Source organism: Aphidius gifuensis, linkage group LG4, assembly GCF_014905175.1.
Source record: "Aphidius gifuensis isolate YNYX2018 linkage group LG4, ASM1490517v1, whole genome shotgun sequence".
Lineage (NCBI taxonomy): Eukaryota > Metazoa > Arthropoda > Insecta > Hymenoptera > Braconidae > Aphidius > Aphidius gifuensis.
Genome location: NC_057791.1, coordinates 140,522 through 159,598, shown reverse-complemented (window position 1 = coordinate 159,598; position 19,077 = coordinate 140,522). Strand labels below are relative to the sequence as shown.

Sequence of the window (19,077 nt, the reverse complement as noted above, 5' to 3'; positions counted from 1 at the left end):
TTTAAAACTAATAAATATAAAGATATACTCAACAGTATTTAAAAATATTATAATCAAATATAATTTAATCAAGTACATTTGATACATCATGTGATGAATGTTGATGATGATGATTAAATTTAGTTTTAACTTGAATTGTAAATATCAAACAATCATCATTACGTATAAAATTATTTAATTCATTGATTGATACAAATTCAGTATAGCCAAAACTTCTTTTATTCAAATCACCAGATGGTTTTTGAAATGCCTCGAGATCTTTTTGTGACATTGTCTCTTCTCTTATTGATTTATCATAATCATTTGGATGAACAAGTGTAAATACAAGTACACCATCAAATGGCCATTCTAATGCATCATCATTAAATGATTGCATCATGTGTAATACAACTGATAAATAATTTGAATCTTTTTTTGATATATTTATTCTTGCACATAGTTTATAACCATTTGGTTCAGTATAAAAACCAGGACTGTAAAACATATTCAATGGTCCAGCTATCATGTCTTTTAATTTATCATTAAAATTATTTAATCTCCATATGTAATGTCCATTACAATAACGTGATGATAATTCATCATCATTAAAACGTATTGATGTTTGTAGTGTTAATAATTTTTTATTTATATTTTCAAAATTTATTGATAGTTGACGATTTTGTTGTTCCAATATAACAATTCTCTCATAAAGATTTCTATTTAAATAAATAAATATAAATAAATTAATAAATAATTTAAATTTACTTGTTGTTAAACTTACTTTAATAATTGTTGTGATTGTGGATTGTCATTTTTATTATCACAATTTTTTGGTGGTGCATCCCAATGACTTGAATCAAATACTTTGCTTGTTGATGAATTATTACTAGTACGTAATTCTGACAATGTTTTAACCATAATCTGTAAATTAATAATATATGTATTATTATTATTATTATTTTAAATTTGTTTTTTAAAAAATTATAATATTTACCATAAGATGATGTTGATTATTTTCTTGTATATGTTTTTGCATATCTTTATCATTGTCAAATGAATCATCACAACCAACATCTTTAAATGAACAATATATTTTTAATTTTGTAGACATATTTTTTTTATATTGACAAGTAATTAAATGTTTATCAATTTCAATTGGTGATAGTTCAACATCACAACCATGTTCTTGATTTGGACATTTTGTACGTTGTTGTGATATTTCTCTTCTTGTAAATAAATCAACAAATAAATCTTTTTCTTTATTCAATGGTTTATTATCAACTGGACAGTTTGAATTTTTTTTTCTGTAATTATTTGTTGTTGTTTAAATTTGTACAATAACTAATTATTATTGTTATTAATTTACTTACTTGAGCCAATTGTAAATACACTCTGAACAAAATTTATGTCCACAAGATGTTAGTAATGGATCACGTAACCATGATAGACAAATTGGACATTCAAATCTTGATTCTGGATTTTCATTTTCTGTATCATCTGGCTGAAATTTATTAATTTTATTATTGTGATTATAGTCATATAATAATTAGGTATATACCTAAATACATAAATATATTGTATACTTACAATTGTTGTTTCAACAGCTAGTTTTGTTAAATTTAAATTATCATCATTATTAGACATTATTTGTTTATTTATTATTTTCAATCATTTCTTAACTTGTTGATGTTGTTGATCATTGATGACTCATATGTATGTACATATACTTCCAATGAGAGAGAGAGAGATAATTGACTACACTATACCTGCACTATAACACAGTACAGGTGGTTATTGTATGATCTCCTGATACATTCCATTTGTTTTCTTAAAATTTTCACTTTTTTTTTTTTTTTTTTTCTCCTCCAAGAACTTTAATGTTTTTTTTTTATAATTGTGTCTATTTAAATTTTAAATAAACTACAAAACAATAAAATTTTTAATAAATTAATAAATTAATAAAAATTATATTTTATATTAAAAAAATAATTACCCTATATTTAGAGTTTATTTAATTTTCATTTAAATATATTTTTTTAATTTCCCGCATTTTTATATGGTCATGACGCCATGTTGAGCTGTGAGCCAATATGACAGTGCTCGTTGAACAAAATTAAAAGTTCAACTTCCTAGTGGTTTATGTACTTTGATTGAATGTTTTACATACTTGGTAAATTTTAATAATACATACCTATAATAAATAATGGCTGATAATATACAACAACCACAACCACCACAACAGCAACAACAACAACAACAACAACAACAAGTACAACAGCCTCAAGTACAAGTACAACCACAAGTACAACCACAAGTACAACAAAATCAACCTCAACCACAAGTACAACAACTATCACAATTATCAATGCAATTGCAACAGCAACATCAGCAACAACAACAACATGCACGTCAAGCACACCAAGTTCAACAAGCAGCTATGCAAGCTATGATTCCTGGACAAATTCCACAAGGACAAATTAATATGCAGGTATGAAGATTATATATTTTTTTTCAAATTACATTGATTGTCTTTTTTTTCTTAATAATAATAATAATAATTATTATTATTTTTTACTCCAAGGGTGAAATGCAACAGCAACAAATTTATCCTGGAATGATGGCTCAACAGAGACCACCATATACTGATTACTTTGAATTAATTAGACAACAAAATTTATTAAAATTTCAACATCTTAGACAGACACTTATGGTTGCTCAACATCAACAAGAAGCAAGTGTAAGTTATGTCAAAAACAATACATAATATAATTATCATTTATTATTATTATTATTATTATTATTTTTCATGTTTTAGATGCAACAAACTTATGCACAGCAACAACAAGAACATTATTACAGACAACATTATCAGGTATGTTTTTTTTTTTTTTTGTTAGCCAAACCAATAATTATATTTAATAAAAAAAATAAATTTTCTCTTTTTTTTTTTTATTGGAATGATCATCATCATCATCATCATTAGGCACAACAGGCACAGTTGGGTCTAATTCCAAATCCTGGTATGGCTGGACATCAGTCAAATACTCAAAGAATGATGAGACCAGTTGTCCCCAATAATTACAGTCATCATCATCTTTTACAACAGGTAATTCATTGTTTATATAATATATATTGTTTTATATAAATTTATATATAAATTTTTTTTACAACAACAGCAACAACTTCAGCAACATGGACAACATTTACTTGAAATGCAGCAACAAATGATTGATCCAAGAAGCCAAATGACAACTAGACCAATGGCACCAGGATATCCACCACAAAATCAACAATATAATGATGTATCAAACTATGAATTAATGGGTTATTTACCATATTATTATCCAATGTAAATTTAGAACAATTAAATTAGTTTTTTTTTTATTTTTGTATATTCATATTTAATTAGCAAAATTAATTGTTAATAATAATTAATTGATAAATAAAATACCACAGAAATATAACGACAATTTATTGTTATTATTATTTTATCAAGATAAAATTAATATTGATAATTAATTTCATTTTTTAGATTTTCAAAAAGGTATAACTTGATGATTGGTTTTTTGTTTTTTATATTATAGGTATATAACAATTTGGCTTTTTAAAAATTTAAAATATTGAATCGATTCGAGTTGTGTATAGGTACTTGTACGTGAATAATAATAAGTTGAACTTGTTTTCAATATGTCCGAGCACACGTTCTAAGATGTGTTCACTTTATTAGGAGCACACAAGAGCCAAAGAGGTACTTGTTTATAAAAATTATATATATAGTTTATTTTATTTATAAACAATCGTAAATTGTTTATTTATTTATTCATTCATTTAGTAAACAATTTATTATTTACGGAATATTATTATTATTATTATTATTATTATTATTTGTTGTTGTATTGATTAATGAAAAATTGGTTTTGTTATTATTTTATGCTCCTACTTGACTATGTACAATATGTCCAACCAATATGTTAAAAAACGTGTTGACTTTATTAGGAGCTCAGAACAACGTAAGAGGTATTTTTGTTTATCAATTTTTTTTTTTTTTTTTCTAATAAGATAAACTAACATGTATATCAGTTGGACAGTCGGTCGGTCGTTTTCCAATATGTTCGAGGACACGTTCTAAGATGTGTTCACTTTATTAGGAGCACACAAGAACCAAAGAGGTATCTCTTTTTAAAAATTGAATTATTTTATATATGTATATATAAAATACCGGTGGACTATTAACAATATTGTTCATTTATCTATTAATTTTATGATCAAATTAATTTTGTTAAATAAATATACAATATACTTAATATAATATAAAAGAAATCAATCAATGTACACTGAATAAATGTTTTTTAATTTTTAATTTTTTATTGAAACATCACAAGAACATCTGTAACAAAATAATTGAATAAAAAAAATAAAAAATTTAAAATTAAATTATTTTAATTAGATTGTTTTTTTATTGAGGTAAACTCCTCAATGGCGTTAATTATGCCTTCAACAGAAAAATAATTCTGCTGAAGGTGGATGGGATGCCAACCCCTACCAATAACCTACCATTTATTTTTTTATTCTGATGGTACTTCAATTTCACCAGAATCAATATCTTCAATGATATCATGTGGTGCACGTCCTTCAACTGTGCAACCAACTGATTGACATGTACCCAAAATTTCTTTAACAGTACCACTCAATTGACGTGACATTGATCTTGCTCTCATTGTATTTGCAATTGAAAGAACATCATCAAATGTTATGTTACCACTGTGCTTAATGTTCTTTTGCTTTTTACGATCTCTTGGTGGTTCTTTGAGTGCCTTGATGACCAATGATGCTGCTGATGGTACAACTGAAATTGTTGCTTGTCTATTTTGGATGGTCAATTGGACAGTGATTTTAAGACCTTTCCAGTCACTTGTTGCCTTGGCAATATCATCACCAACTTTTTTTGGTGACTGTATAATTTAAAAAAAAAAAAAAACAATTAATAATTATTACTCAATAATGTTATTATATTAATAATTAAAAATACATACCAAACCAAGTGGACCAATTTTTGGAGCAAGAGAAGATGTAGCACCAACTTCTCCACCAACACATCTCATAAAAACTGTAAATATATATACAATAATTAAGGTTATTATTTAAACGCACATGTTTTACATTTTTTAATTGTTAAATATACCTATAATAATAATAATAATATAAATTATTTATAAATAAGTATTACCTTTTTTGACTTCAGTTGGATCGAATTTTGGTGGCATTTTGATTGATTATTAATTTATTATCCTGATTAAATTAAAAATCTGATAAATACTGGAATTTCGAATAAGCAAAAGCAATGCCCAATGCTAAAAGAAGAAGGAACTTTTTATCTTTCTCTCTCTCTCTCCCTCTTGCTCCCTCTGAAAAAAAAAAAAAAATAAAATAACAAACATGGCGTCAACAATAACAAACAACAAGAGCGCTGTCAAAAGTGTGAATCATATCATATGTAATGACTGATGACTTATTAGGATAAAAACAATTATAAAAACATCAACAAAATGTCATCTGGTCATTTGTCAGGAGGTAGATTAAACATTGGATTAATTCAAGAAGAAGCTAGAAAACAACTTGTCAATTTAATTGAAAAATGTGATGGAACAAAGGTAACTAATTAACTATAATTATAATATGCAAAAAAATATGATAATTAACAACAAATAGGCAATTGTTTGGGATCGTTCATTGGATGGTCCAGTTGGTCTAATAGCAAGATACAGTCTTCTTGAAGAATATGGAGTTGTAAAAATGTATCAACTTGTTGGTGGACAATTGCCACCAACTAATGTCAATAATATTATTTTTATTGTTCGTCCACAACTTGAATTAATGGATTTAATTGCTGAAAATGTTCATGGGTAATTATTATTAGATATAGATACAACAACAATTAAATAATAATAATAATAATTATTATTATATTTTTAGTGAACAAAAAAGATCACCAACAAAAGAATTTCATATATTTTTTTTTCCACGTAAAAGTTTACTTTGTGAAAAAAAATTAGAAAATCGTGGTGTACGTGGTAATTTTACATTGATTGAAGAATTTCCATGTGATTTATTTCCATTTGACAATGATTTAGTGTCAATGGAACTTGATAAAACATATAAAGAATTTTTTTTAGAAAGTGATCCAACATGTATGTATCAAGTTGCTCAAGCAATTCGTCGTATACAACGTTTATATGGTAAAATACCACATGTCACTGGACGTGGTCCAGCAGCAATGAAAGTATGGGAATTGATGAAACGTCTTGAACGTGAAGATGATGATGATAATGGCAATGGCAATGGCAATAATAATAATAGTATAAATAAATTAAAATTAAATAATAATACAAATATCAATAATAATATTGAACATTTATTATTAATTGATAGAAGTATTGATTTATTATCACCACTTGTAACACAATTAACATATGAAGGTTTAATTGATGAAATATTTGGTATTAAAAATACAACAGTACAATTACCAGCAAATAAATTTCATGATAATGATGATTCACCAACAGTTATGTCTGTTGATAAAAATGAAAAAATAATATTAAATTCTGGTGAAGAATTATTTGGTGAAATACGTGATAAAAATTTTAATGGTGTTGGTCCAGTATTGAGTCAAAAAGCAAAAACAATATCATCATTATTTGATGAAAGACATGGTGATAAAAGTGTACAAGAAATTAAACAATTTGTTGCTAAATTACCACATATGCTTGCAACAAAACAATCTTTAGCAAAACATACAACAATTGCTGAAATGATTAAACAAGTTACTGATTCAAATGATTTTCTTGAATTTTTACAAATTGAACAAGAATTATTAAATTGCATTGATACTGATAAGCCAAATTCATTTATTGAAGATTGTATTGCACAAAAAAAACCAATAATTAAAGTATTAAGATTATTGTGTATACAATCATTAACAAATTCTGGCTTTAAACAAAAATTATTTGATTATTATAAACGTGAAATTGTGCAAACATATGGCTATCAATATTTACCAACATTATTAAATTTTGAAAAAGCTGGATTATTTAAATTACAACAATCACAAAGACAATATTCTGTATTAAGAAAAGCATTACGTTTAACTGTTGAAGATGAAAGTGAAATTGCACCAAAAGACATAAGCTATGTTCATTCTGTTTATGCACCATTGAGTGTCAGACTTGCTGAACAACTTGTACAACCTGGTGGCTGGCAAGGACTAAATGATGTACTTGGTCTATTACCTGGACCTGGTATCAGCAGTGATACAAGAGTAAATGTATCTGGAATAAAAAGTAATATATACCTATATATATTATTATTATTAGCATTATCTTTATTTTATATATTTATATTAATTATATTTATATTTATTAAAAGGAAATTCAATAACAAGTGAAGACTTAACTTCAGAACCACCAAGACTTGTTCTTGTTTTTTTTATTGGTGGATGTACATATGCTGAAATTTCAGCACTCAGATTTCTATCACAACAAGAAGATCGTGAGTTTTTTTTCATTCAATTTAATCTATTATTATTATTATTATTATAATCTGGCTAATCTTTGACGTTTTTTTTCCTTTTCGAATTACAGTTAATGTTGAATTTGTCATTGGAACAACAAAATTAATAAATGGAAATACATTTTTAAAATCTTTAATGGAAGATTTACAAAGTTAATTAACTATATAAATTTATTATTTGTACACTTGTTTTTTTGTTATTTTCGTATAAATTTAAAAAACAAACTAAAAAAAAATATACATATTCATATTCATATTACATATAAGTACTGTGAAATATAATATAATAAAATGATGATGATGATTATTATTATTATGTTGAGGTTATTGCTTCAGGTCGCATATGACCAGATTCACCATAAACTCTAAGTGATACTCTACCACTTGGACGTATTGTTATCCAAGTTATACTTCCATTATTAATTGATAAACGTAACCAGCCTTCTGGTGGAAATTGTAGTGCCCTAGAAAAAAAAAATAAAAATAAACAAATTAATTGATGATAATAAAAAAGTAGTATTCGTGGTCAATTAAAATTACCTGCAGACAAAATAACGAATGACATTTCCATGACAAACAAGAAGTTCATAAGAATCTTTTTCTTGTGATGGATCAGCACGATAAAAATATTTTCTAAATGCAGCTTCAATTCTGGCTCCATCTTGATAATACTTGAATTTGAAGAAAAAAAAACGTATTAAAATTAATTTAAATATTTTTTTATACAAAAAAAACTAACATATTTTTCAGCTCTCCAATTGCCAATTGGTGGTTCTGGTGGTATTGGTGCACCTTCAATAATAAGACTGTCATCTTCAACTGGAATATTACCAAGTGATTTTTCAATGATTTTTGATGTTTCTTGTGCTCTTGCCATTGTTGATCGTACAATTGTTGTAAATGGTATTGCAAGCTCAGCTAAACGTTTACCAGTCATGTCTGCTTGTTGTCTACCTGTTGATGACATAGTGAAATAAATAGTAAATTAATTATTTATCTAGATAATATTATTATTATTATTATTAAATTAATGTAACAAACCAAGCTCAGTCAGTACTCTTTCAGAATCAGTTGTTCCTTGTAAATTATATTGTCCATGACGAACCAATATTAAATGACGTGTTGCTTTTGATTTACGTGATTCAATTTTTTCATTATATTTATTTTCATCTTCTTCATTTTTTATCTTCATTGGTTTAACCATAGATGATGGATCTCTTCTGTTGATTATAATATATTATAGTTATAGAAAAACATATAGGTATATTTTATTACAAGTAAAGTAAATAAATTTAACCTGTCCCAATTACTGTCCCAGGTAACTGATGGTGTAAAATTTGTTGTCCAGGCAGTAAGTACTTGTCCTTGTCCTTCTTCATGTCTATAAACATTTTTATAAAATAAAAATGCTCCACCAATTGTTCCAATTCCAAGTGCAGCATATTTTTGAAATCTTGATAATGATGCCATGACTTTTAAATAATAATTGATATTAATATAAATTATATTTTGTGTTTTAATAATATTCTACTTCAATTTGTTTATTATTTATTATTACATACCAACAATTGTTAAAAAAAATTTAAAAATTTAAACACACGCACACACACACATAAATTTCTATTTCCTAATATTGACGTTTGTAAATTGATGTCGCTAAATTTCAAGCAATTTCAAGACTCCGCCATGATTAATCAGAAAAAAATATAAAAAAAAAAAAATAAATTTTCGGGGAGGTTGGTTGATTATTTTATTTATTATTTTTATTTGTTTGCAACAAATTCCATAATGTTGTTGTTGTGGTTGTAATGATAAAACAAATTAATAATTATTATATTTCAGTGACTATCATCATTCATCAATATTAATATAAAGCGTTGAACCGGCTGACGAGTGACGACGACTCCGGGTGTTTAGAGAAAAAAAAAAAAAAAAAAAAAACATATACAACGTACCCCCATCATCAGCAGAAAGTTTAATAATAATCATGGCGGTACCCACAGCCGGTGTTGGTAAGTTTCAACAAATTTAAAATACCATATTTTTTTTTTAATTAAAAACATATTTTGTTTAATTATTGATTGTTGATAATAATAATAATATAAATAATAATCAACAATAAGGATAATTTTTTGTTAAAAATTAATAATATTTAAATAACGCCACACCCTTTTAAATTTTTAACAAATCAAGTTTGACAGTTTTTATATTATACTCAAGGTTGACATTGGCGTCATGCAAAAAATAATAACAAAATTATTTAAAAAAATATTATTAATTGATGAGTAGTTTATTGATATTTAGAAGAAAAAAAAATGCCATAACCTAAAAAACAACGAAAATGAATCAATGTAATAATAATAATGATAATAATACATGATTGATGCCAAATGATTTCAGTGGTTCCAAGAAATTTTCGTTTGTTGGAAGAACTTGAACAAGGTCAAAAAGGTGTTGGTGATGGTACCATCAGTTGGGGCTTGGAAAATGATGATGACATGACCCTAACTCATTGGACTGGCATGATCATTGGACCCCCAAGGGTAATTTAATATTAACACACACGCACACACACACACACACACCATGTTTAACTGATGATAATTTTATGGTTTATTGTTGTTGTATTTTTTAGACACCATATGAAAATAGAATGTATAGTTTAAAGATTGATTGTGGACCAAGGTATCCAGATGATGCTCCAAATGTCAGATTTTTGAGCAGAATCAATATGACCTGCATCAACAATACAACTGGAGCAGTAAATAATTATTTTTTCATTATTCATTTTTCTCTTTTCTTGATTTGTTGGTACATATTTATTAATTAATTAATTTTTGTTATTTTCAACAGGTTGATAATCGAATTGTTCCTGTTCTTGCAAAATGGCAACGTGAGTACACAATTAAAACAGTACTTCAGGAACTACGTCGTTTAATGACACTCAAAGAAAACATGAAACAATCACAGCCACCTGAGGGTAGTACATTTTAGCCTAGTTGTTAACAACAAAAAACAATAAAAAAAAAAAAAAAACAAACAAAATATATATGTATCGTTTATTACCAACAATTTCGGTATTAAAAAAAAAAAAAAATTATAAATAATTAATTAATTATTATTAATTTAAATGATAAATATTATAAATTTGTGCCCTCATCATCAACTTTTGGTTCAATGTCACATTATTTTAATAAATATCAATTAAACATGCTGAATTATTTATATCACAATTATTTTTTTTTTCTTTTTTTTTTTTTTTTCATAATAAATGTATTTTCAAACTCAATTAATAAATTAAATTCTACATATAAAATGTAAAGTTAATTTCGTCATTAATATAAATTAATCAATTTTGATAGATTTCACGAATTTATGTAGCTTTTCATGTTTGTTACAAAAAAAGAAAAAAAAATACCAAGAAAAGTGTGAAATTTTTTCCAACAATTAAAAATGATTTAAAAATAAAAGTTTTTTTTTCGTTTTTTTAAAATTGATACTCACCATTTTGTAACTCACCATTAATTGTTAAAAAATGGACACTATGATGATATTTTTTTTTTGAAATCAATAAACATCACTTCAATGTGTATTTCAATATGAACATTGTAATTGTTTATCAATATTATTAATATTTAAATTTCAATTGACACGTCAATAATCACATAATACATATATTATATATATATAATAAAAACAAATACAATGCATATTATATTATCATGGACAAGGAATAACAAGGTAACCATTTGTCTTTATATATAAATTTAAAAAAAAAAAAGAAAAAAAACCATCAGTTTAATTTTTTTCTGTTGTATAATAATTAACAAAAAAGTAAGTTTCTGGTTTTTTTCTTTTTTTGAAATACCAATTTGAGTTAAATTGAGTTTTATTTAATACATTATTACTTGTTTTATTTATTTATTATTTGTTTTTTCTTCAATTCAATTATTATTTTGTCTACTTATTATTTTTGGGTGGGACGAATGCTAATTTAGTGGACTTTATAGTCATCCACTTGTGTCTCTTCATGTATAAGAGTCCAAAAGTTATGAAAGAGCTGACAATCATTATCTAGAAGACAAAAATAAAAAATACAAATAATATTAATATATCAATGAATGATTGTTTGATTGATGAATTAAAAGTTGCAAGTATATAAATACCTTGATGAATAATCTCTTTCGTTCATCAAACTCATGATTTGATGTCCACATGAGGAATGAAGTTACATCTTTAGCTACTTGTGAGGCTGTTGGTGGTGTTCCATCCTCATACTCCAAAACTTCATCATAGATAACCTGTATTTTTTTTTTTTTTTTTTTTTAATGAATAAAATTGTTCAAGTTAATTAATAAAATAATTAAAAATATTATTAGCCATCTTACCTGAGCCATACCAATGGCACCACCAGGGAAGTAAGGATTAAAAGCTTGTCCTTCACGAATTGGTACACCAGCTGGTGGATCACAGTAACCAGTCAACAATGAAAACACATAGTTCTAAAAATAAAATGAAATAATTAAAATTACATAATAATAATAATAAACAAAAATGTTTTATAATAATAATAATAATATTTTACCTCGCCATTGTGTCTTGCATTAATTATATAAGACAAATCTGGTGGCATAGCACCATTATTAGCAGCACGAGCAGCTTCTTCATTTGGATATGGTGATGGTACATAATCCGATAATTTACCTGGACGCATAAAATATTCACCAGTATCATCTGGACCATCTTTAATTTGATATTCTTCAGCAAGTTCTTTAGCTTCCTTTTCAGTATGTGTTACACCAACCAAATGACGAAATGCAACAAATTGAAGACTGTGACATGCTGAGCATACATTTTTATATACTTCCCATCCACGTCTCATGCTAAATAAATATTAAATAATTAGTATATTTAAGAATATTTATTATTATTATTATTTAATAAATTACCTAGCATGATCAAGTGAACTTAAAAGACCTTGAAAACTCCATGGATAATTTGGAGGATGAGTTATAAGTTCAAATGCCTTGACTGAATTTTCCAGTGTATAAATCAATGCACCAACACCACCAGCTGTTACACCAAGACATGTCATCAACTAATTTTTGACACAAAAATATTTATTAATCAATCAATTAGATTTTTGTTTAATTTAAAAAAAAAAAATAATAATAATTTAACCAACCGCTTTACGTGATCTTGACCAATCTTTGACAGTCGAAAATTGACTAGCCTGTAATTATAAAATAAAATTATAAATTATTGTCTAATAATAAATGATAGGTGTATTATAAATTTTTGTGTCAATTACATAACAACTGTTTGATCATCAAAATGTATCAATGCTCCAATTTGTTTCATTGTTGTTAAAATAAAAATATAAATAGCTAATCACAAGTAAATTAAATGAAACTATTAGGTATATTAATTAATATTATAATAATATAGGTATAAATAAAATAATTATTATAAAATATCATATCATTATATTATATGACACATATATACATAGGTAGTAAATGGTATATATGTACAAGTTAGAACACACAAACATATTCTATTCGTCAATGGGGATGAAATATTAATCAATGTTTTAAGCAATAATAAACACTCTGATCCATAAATATTATAATTTATAATGAATTAAAAGTTGTAAATAATTAAATTTTAATTGTTAATAGAATTACCTGATTAAATAATCCTCCATTATTTGGCTTTAAAAGTCCCGTTCGACAAATCCTGCCAATCGACGCTGCCATCTTGGACAGAGGTGCAATGTGCAAAGGACGCAATTCAAGATTATAACCTATAATCAATTTTTATTATTAATTATAATATTATCATTCAATTATTTTGCTATAAAAAAATTAAATTTTATTTTTCATTAATATATAAACTTGATAGAAATTGTTATAAATAATTTTAATAATTAATTTTAGTTGTTTTATTGACCAATAAATTCAGAATTACCAACACTTATATTTGAATAATAATATTAATTTTTTAATTTTTGATTAATTATATTTTATGTTGTTATTTTATTGTTAATTTATTTCTCACAATTTATTTATTGTTAAATTATAATTTATATTTTATTGTAACTTTATTTATTAATAAATTGTGTACCTATTAAATAATTGATGCGCACGCGTTAATGTTCGACAGTTGGTCAACTTGAGTTGTACATAGTTGTTGTTGAGAGAGTTTCCATTTGTCGTCGACTGATCGACTTGAATCGACTCGTCGTCGTCGTAATCGTTGCTCCGTCACTCATTCGTAGTCGGCTTGTTCATTGGGATAGTGTCACAAATTAATTTAGCATCGCATCGTTGTTACTTAAATAAATTACCATATTTTTGGTATAAAAGTTAATTTAAATGCTTCGCGTGCAGGCCAAAATAAGCGTAATATCAAAATTCGGCTTTCGTTGCCTAGAGGGAAGATTATTTACCGTTGATCCACAAGAATGTACAATTGCTCTGGCAAATGGTGAGTTTTTTTTTTTTTTTTTCTTTATTTAACATGTATAGCTTTTATTCTTGTCTCTGTCTTTTTTTTTTTCATCTTTTTGTATGCTAAATGGAGTATCAAAATTCAAAATGGAGTATATAATATTATTCGTTAGCATTATTCTGCTCAAAATAATCAAATTTCGTCACATCATTTATTTTTATTATTGTTTAATGTATTTTTTTATATTTTATTTATAATCTGTCTTTGATGCTCCAAATTTTATTCAACAAACACAATTATGTTTTTTTTTTTCTCTTTCCACTTGGCTAGGCTTAGCTTTATAGCTATAGTTAAATTTTTTGATTGTTTTTTCTCTTCCTCATTAAATTTTTTATATATTATTTTTTCTCATAAAATTACCATTGAAAATGTTTTTTTTTTCTTTTTTCACTCCGAATTTTATCTTTATTTTTATGAAAATTTTATTATGCCTTGTGTATTGTTATTATGATTGTTGTTTTGTTTTCAAATTGAAAAGAGTAGAAAAAATAAAATAAAATAAAATAATTTCAAGTATAGGTAAACATTGAGGGAAGATGCTTGTGAATTTTAAATTTTCAATTTTGCTGATCATCAACAATGATATTAAAGATAGATATTATTTTTTTTTTATTTTCTTTTATTTTATTTTTATTTTTTTTTTGAAATTTTATTGTTGTTGGAGTTCTTTTGTCCTTGAGTAGATGCATACATACAATGTAAACATCAGTTTAACAATTTTATTTTATTTTTTTTTAAATTTGATAAAATATTATTTACAAATAATCATAATTAATTTTTTAATAAAATTTTATAATTTTTTCAGTACGTTCATTTGGAACAGAAGACAGAGATACTCAATTTCCAGTTGTTCCACAAAATCAAGTTTATGAATATATACTTTTCCGTGGTTCGGATATCAAAGATATTCGTGTTGTCAACAATGTCCATTCAATTCCAAATGATCCAGCAATTGTTCAGGTTTGTTTTTTCATTCACATGAATCATCATCATCATCAACAATAATTATTATTTGTTGTTTAGATGACTGTTCAACAGGCACCAATTGGTCAACCAACATATCAAATGATACCAACATCAAATTATCCACATCCAATGATGGCAGGTATGGCTGGACCAGCATCATCAATACCTGGTTTTCCAGGTGCTTATCCAATGTCAATGGGTGGTGGTGGTGGTCATAACATGATGGCTAATAATGCCAGACCACAAAATCAACATATTATGAATAATAATCAAATAAATAAAGCACCAAGTGAGTTGAATCCAGCAAGTGGTGAAACAAACATGAACAATATTACAAATATTATGCCGATGACCAACGTCAAACCTCAAATGACTAAACCTGTAGAACAAACTATGGAAGACGGTAAACTGTTTTTGCTATGAAAAAATAGAAAATGAAAAAAATTTTTATTTATTTATTTAATTATAAATTGGCATGCTTATTTTTCAGCTTTATTATTCATATTAATATTTATAAATTATAATATATTTTCATAGATATTCTATAAAAATATAGCATGTCCATTTAATCAATCAATCAATCAATCAATCAATCAGTCAGTCACAGGTTTTTATCATATTTTTCATTTTTTTTTTTTTTTCATAGCTAATTCATTTTAACAAACAAACGAAAACATTTTCCATATTTTCTTTCAGTTTGTAATTTTTCCAATCATTTCCTATTCTCTTTCCTTTTATTTATTTATTTATTTTTTTTTTTTCATTCAATAATATTATTATGTAAACTATAAAATATTTTAATTTTCAAATAAATAGGTGTACTTGATTTAATAAGTGGTAGTGGTGGTGGTGGTGGTGGTGGTTCACGTTCAAATACTCCAACACCATCATTGATTGCCAGAAAAAGTCCATCAATTGATCAAGCAACTCAAGCTGGTCATCAACAACGTGTTGGTAAAATTGGTGAAAAAACAGCCAATAGAAATGCTCATCAAAATCAACATCAACAACATCGTGATGGACACAGAGGTAGAAGTGGCAGTGCATTGTCACAATACAGTGATACAAAACGTGATTCTGGTAATCATCATCATCATGATAATAATCAAATGGATAATCATGCTCATCGTGGTATGCATAATGCAGCACCAGGTGGTAATCATCATCAACAACAACAACAACAACATCAACGTGGTGGTGGTAATAACAATAATAATAATAATAACCGTGGTGGTTGGATACCACGTAGTGGTAATAATATGCAACAACAACGTGGACGTGGAAGAGGTAGTGGAGGACGTGGTGGTGTATTTCGTACAAATCAACAAGGCAATAATGCTACAAAACCTAAAAATACACTTAAATTTGAAAATGATTATGATTTTGAACAAGCAAATACTGAATTTGAAGAATTAAGGTAATTTTAAATTTATTATAAAAATAAATTACCTATATTATATATATTTAATTATTTAAATTTTTCAACAGATTACGTTTAGCTAAAACAAAAATTGATGCTGGCACTGAAAATGAAAAAAAAGATGACAGTGGCAATGAGACTGGTGCTGGTGAAGGTGAACCAGAAGAAGATTCTGATGTTATACATTATGATAAATCAAAATCATTTTTTGATAATATTAGTTGTGAAGCTGTTGAAAGAAGCAAAGGGTCAGTATTAAATTTATGAATTTTTATATTTTGTTGTTATTATTATTATGAATATGTTGACTTACTTGGTTTGGAATCAAACGATTCCCTGCTATATCTTTCTGCTTAGAAGATCCCAACGTACTGATTGGCGAACCGAGAGAAAACTTAATTCAGAAACATTTGGTGTATCATCAACGAGACGTGGTGGTTTTCGTGGACGTGGTGGTTATTATAATCGTGGTGGAATGTATCGTGGTAATAATCAAGGTGGTAATTATCATCATCAAGGACAAATGAATAATAATGGTGGTGGTGGCGGATATCGTGGTGGTAATTATCATCATCATCGTGGTAATAATCGTGCTGCTGTTGCTCCTGCTAATAATAATAATAATATTAATCGCAACACTAAACCAGGAGGTGCAAGTATGCATCAAGCTAATAATTCTGGACAAAATCGTAATGCTACTAATAATGATACACAACAAAACAGACGTCTTATTCCTGGTAATGTATAAAAATTAATATAAATATTTTATTATAATTATTATCAACACGTACATTCACATATTATTTTCAAAAAAGAAAGAAATTAAAAAATAAATAAACAACTCAAATAATTCAAAAATAATAATAATAATGATGATGATGATAATTTTTCGAATTAAATATGTGAAAAATTAAATAAAATTTGATGAATTGATAACGCGAACAGTTTATAAGTATTTACATTAGATTAAGATTTTTACAATTGCTCTATTTCAATTGGGAATAATAATGATAATATTTGAGAGCATGAGTTAAACCGAGGATAATTAATATCCATTATTAACTGTCTGATTGGACTGATTAATGTCATAATTATTATCATATATATATATATTTTTTTTTTTTCTCTTCATTAATAATTCGGTTGCGGAATTGTAATGTATTCAGGATAATTCAATAATAATGGGATTATGAATCGTCATTTAATTGTAAAAATAAACAAAAAATAAAAAAAGAGATAAAAAAGACGGTCAGTTATTATATTTTATCAAATAATTAAAATTATTGTCACTTCACTATTGATAGATGAAAAAAAAAAAACAAATTTAAAAAGACAGAAAATAACAAAAGTTTAAAGTTATATATTTATATATTTTTTTTTTTTTTTGGATATGATTAATAAAGGAATTTTTGAATTTTAAAAATTCAAATTATTTATACAAGATATTGATAAATTCAGACTTGGCATTAATAATTAATTAAGAGATTGCATTTGTTTGTTTTAATAATATTATAATAATAATTTAAAAAAACTGATCGTCAAAAGAATGAAAAGAATGAAAATAAAAAATATCCCAAAAGTGAGTGATAGTATATCAATGTGAAGCAACGTAACTAATAATTTGTAATAAATGTAATTTTAAGAATGAATCAAGATGAAAAAGAAAGCGTAAAAAAAATAAAAATAAAATAAAACGAAATAATATTAATGATAAGAAAAATAATAAATAATGAATCATCATCAGTTTATTTTCTCGTACGATGATTTTAAATACGCAATAAAATTTAATTCGTTGCCGGAACAATGATACAAAATTACTTTTAATAATAATAAATAATAAATAATACTGATGATTTTTGGTAATTCAATAATGGTGTGTGACACTAAATAAATAAAATCATCGTCGAGAATAAATAATTCAAAAAAAGATAAAATGAAAAATGGGATAAATAGGTAAATCAGTTTAATGTAGTAAAAAATAAATTTAAAATATATCATCAATTGTTGTTTTCTTTTTTTTTTTTTTTTACAAATAATTGAAAAAAAAATACGACGAGATTGTGAATAATATTAAAAAGAAAAAAAAATAATAATAATGATGATGATGATGAAGAAATAATCACGTGAGCTGAAATATATTGAATAGAAATAATTAAAATAATAAAAAATACGAGACGTACGTGATTAATTCCGAAAAACAGCCCAGAACTTAATTTGATAATCATTAAATGACCATTCGAATTATAAAAATATATAAAATATAAAATTTTAATTTTTATATTAATTAATTTACAATATTTTTTTTTTTTTTTTTTTTTGCTTTAATTATATTAACAAACTAGAATGAACGAGTGCGAGAAAGTTGTTAATATTGCACAGTAGTTTTTTTTAATTATTATTATTATTATTATGTCACATAGAAAAACAAAAAGAAAACTTTTAAAATATAAAATAATTATTCAAACAAAATTAAATAAAAAAAGCCAATAAAGATAATCGTACTACGATTATTATATGAAAAAAAAGAAAAAATTATTAATAATAATATAAATTGTTCGCGGCTGTTATTTTTGTATAATCTCCATAAATGGAGCCTACCGTCTCACAAATAAACAAAAATATATATATAAATA

At 25.5% G+C, this 19,077-nt stretch overlaps 9 protein-coding genes across 16 annotated transcripts in view; 4 read left to right on the top strand and 5 right to left on the bottom strand.

The window, feature by feature from the left end:
• Positions 1-19,077, bottom strand: part of LOC122854153 (fibrillin-2-like) — a 222,327-nt gene that overhangs the window by 179,762 nt on the left and 23,488 nt on the right. The window lies entirely within an intron of this gene.
• LOC122854142 (TNF receptor-associated factor 6) lies at positions 23-1,820 on the bottom strand. Its single transcript, XM_044154576.1, has 5 exons — positions 1,567-1,820; positions 1,350-1,480; positions 974-1,283; positions 761-900; positions 23-695 (listed from the first exon to the last, which is right to left on the bottom strand). The coding sequence occupies exons 1-5, from the start codon at positions 1,621-1,623 to the stop codon at positions 65-67; spliced, it is 1,269 nt and encodes a 422-aa protein (XP_044010511.1). The 5' UTR covers positions 1,624-1,820; the 3' UTR covers positions 23-64.
• LOC122854158 (putative uncharacterized protein DDB_G0271606) lies at positions 2,004-3,438 on the top strand. Its single transcript, XM_044154599.1, has 5 exons — positions 2,004-2,467; positions 2,561-2,716; positions 2,795-2,851; positions 2,963-3,085; positions 3,156-3,438. Exons 1-5 carry the CDS (start codon positions 2,183-2,185, stop codon positions 3,330-3,332), a joined length of 798 nt encoding a protein of 265 aa, XP_044010534.1. The 5' UTR covers positions 2,004-2,182; the 3' UTR covers positions 3,333-3,438.
• LOC122854166 (60S ribosomal protein L12-like) lies at positions 4,323-5,350 on the bottom strand. 2 transcript variants are annotated; one of them, XM_044154610.1, is made up of 4 exons: positions 5,207-5,350; positions 5,013-5,086; positions 4,534-4,931; positions 4,323-4,366 (listed from the first exon to the last, which is right to left on the bottom strand). In XM_044154610.1, the coding sequence occupies exons 1-3, from the start codon at positions 5,241-5,243 to the stop codon at positions 4,545-4,547; spliced, it is 498 nt and encodes a 165-aa protein (XP_044010545.1). In that variant the 5' UTR covers positions 5,244-5,350; the 3' UTR covers positions 4,323-4,366; positions 4,534-4,544. The 2 variants fall into 2 exon arrangements, with proteins under 2 accessions (XP_044010545.1, XP_044010544.1); XM_044154609.1 differs by having other exon boundaries at positions 4,323-4,931.
• LOC122854134 (vacuolar protein sorting-associated protein 33A) lies at positions 5,409-8,058 on the top strand. Of its 2 annotated transcripts, none has more exons than XM_044154563.1 (5): positions 5,409-5,630; positions 5,689-5,882; positions 5,953-7,316; positions 7,402-7,524; positions 7,617-8,058. In XM_044154563.1, the coding sequence occupies exons 1-5, from the start codon at positions 5,526-5,528 to the stop codon at positions 7,700-7,702; spliced, it is 1,872 nt and encodes a 623-aa protein (XP_044010498.1). In that variant the 5' UTR covers positions 5,409-5,525; the 3' UTR covers positions 7,703-8,058. The 2 variants fall into 2 exon arrangements, with proteins under 2 accessions (XP_044010498.1, XP_044010499.1); XM_044154564.1 differs by having other exon boundaries at positions 5,523-5,630; positions 5,723-5,882; positions 7,617-7,731.
• LOC122854155 (serine/threonine-protein phosphatase PGAM5, mitochondrial-like) lies at positions 7,859-9,279 on the bottom strand. 2 transcript variants are annotated; one of them, XM_044154592.1, is made up of 6 exons: positions 9,108-9,279; positions 8,843-9,017; positions 8,587-8,765; positions 8,285-8,499; positions 8,086-8,216; positions 7,859-8,009 (listed from the first exon to the last, which is right to left on the bottom strand). In XM_044154592.1, exons 2-6 carry the CDS (start codon positions 9,013-9,015, stop codon positions 7,859-7,861), a joined length of 849 nt encoding a protein of 282 aa, XP_044010527.1. In that variant the 5' UTR covers positions 9,016-9,017; positions 9,108-9,279. The 2 variants fall into 2 exon arrangements, with proteins under 2 accessions (XP_044010527.1, XP_044010528.1); XM_044154593.1 differs by lacking the exon at positions 9,108-9,279 and having other exon boundaries at positions 8,843-9,101.
• Positions 9,333-10,610, top strand: LOC122854168 (ubiquitin-conjugating enzyme E2 variant 2). The gene is made up of 4 exons (XM_044154612.1): positions 9,333-9,557; positions 9,946-10,088; positions 10,181-10,306; positions 10,399-10,610. Exons 1-4 carry the CDS (start codon positions 9,533-9,535, stop codon positions 10,537-10,539), a joined length of 435 nt encoding a protein of 144 aa, XP_044010547.1. The 5' UTR covers positions 9,333-9,532; the 3' UTR covers positions 10,540-10,610.
• Positions 11,447-13,763, bottom strand: LOC122854152 (cytochrome c1, heme protein, mitochondrial). Its single transcript, XM_044154589.1, has 8 exons — positions 13,672-13,763; positions 13,233-13,351; positions 12,731-12,778; positions 12,495-12,643; positions 12,131-12,428; positions 11,934-12,047; positions 11,712-11,846; positions 11,447-11,619 (listed from the first exon to the last, which is right to left on the bottom strand). The coding sequence occupies exons 2-8, from the start codon at positions 13,302-13,304 to the stop codon at positions 11,506-11,508; spliced, it is 930 nt and encodes a 309-aa protein (XP_044010524.1). The 5' UTR covers positions 13,305-13,351; positions 13,672-13,763; the 3' UTR covers positions 11,447-11,505.
• LOC122854136 (protein LSM14 homolog B-like) lies at positions 13,768-19,047 on the top strand. 3 transcript variants are annotated; one of them, XM_044154566.1, is made up of 6 exons: positions 13,768-14,034; positions 14,864-15,018; positions 15,082-15,427; positions 15,841-16,441; positions 16,513-16,692; positions 16,802-19,047. In XM_044154566.1, the coding sequence occupies exons 1-6, from the start codon at positions 13,923-13,925 to the stop codon at positions 17,190-17,192; spliced, it is 1,785 nt and encodes a 594-aa protein (XP_044010501.1). In that variant the 5' UTR covers positions 13,768-13,922; the 3' UTR covers positions 17,193-19,047. The 3 variants fall into 3 exon arrangements, with proteins under 3 accessions (XP_044010501.1, XP_044010502.1, XP_044010503.1); XM_044154567.1 differs by having other exon boundaries at positions 13,773-14,034; positions 16,805-19,047; XM_044154568.1 differs by having other exon boundaries at positions 13,774-14,034; positions 15,082-15,313.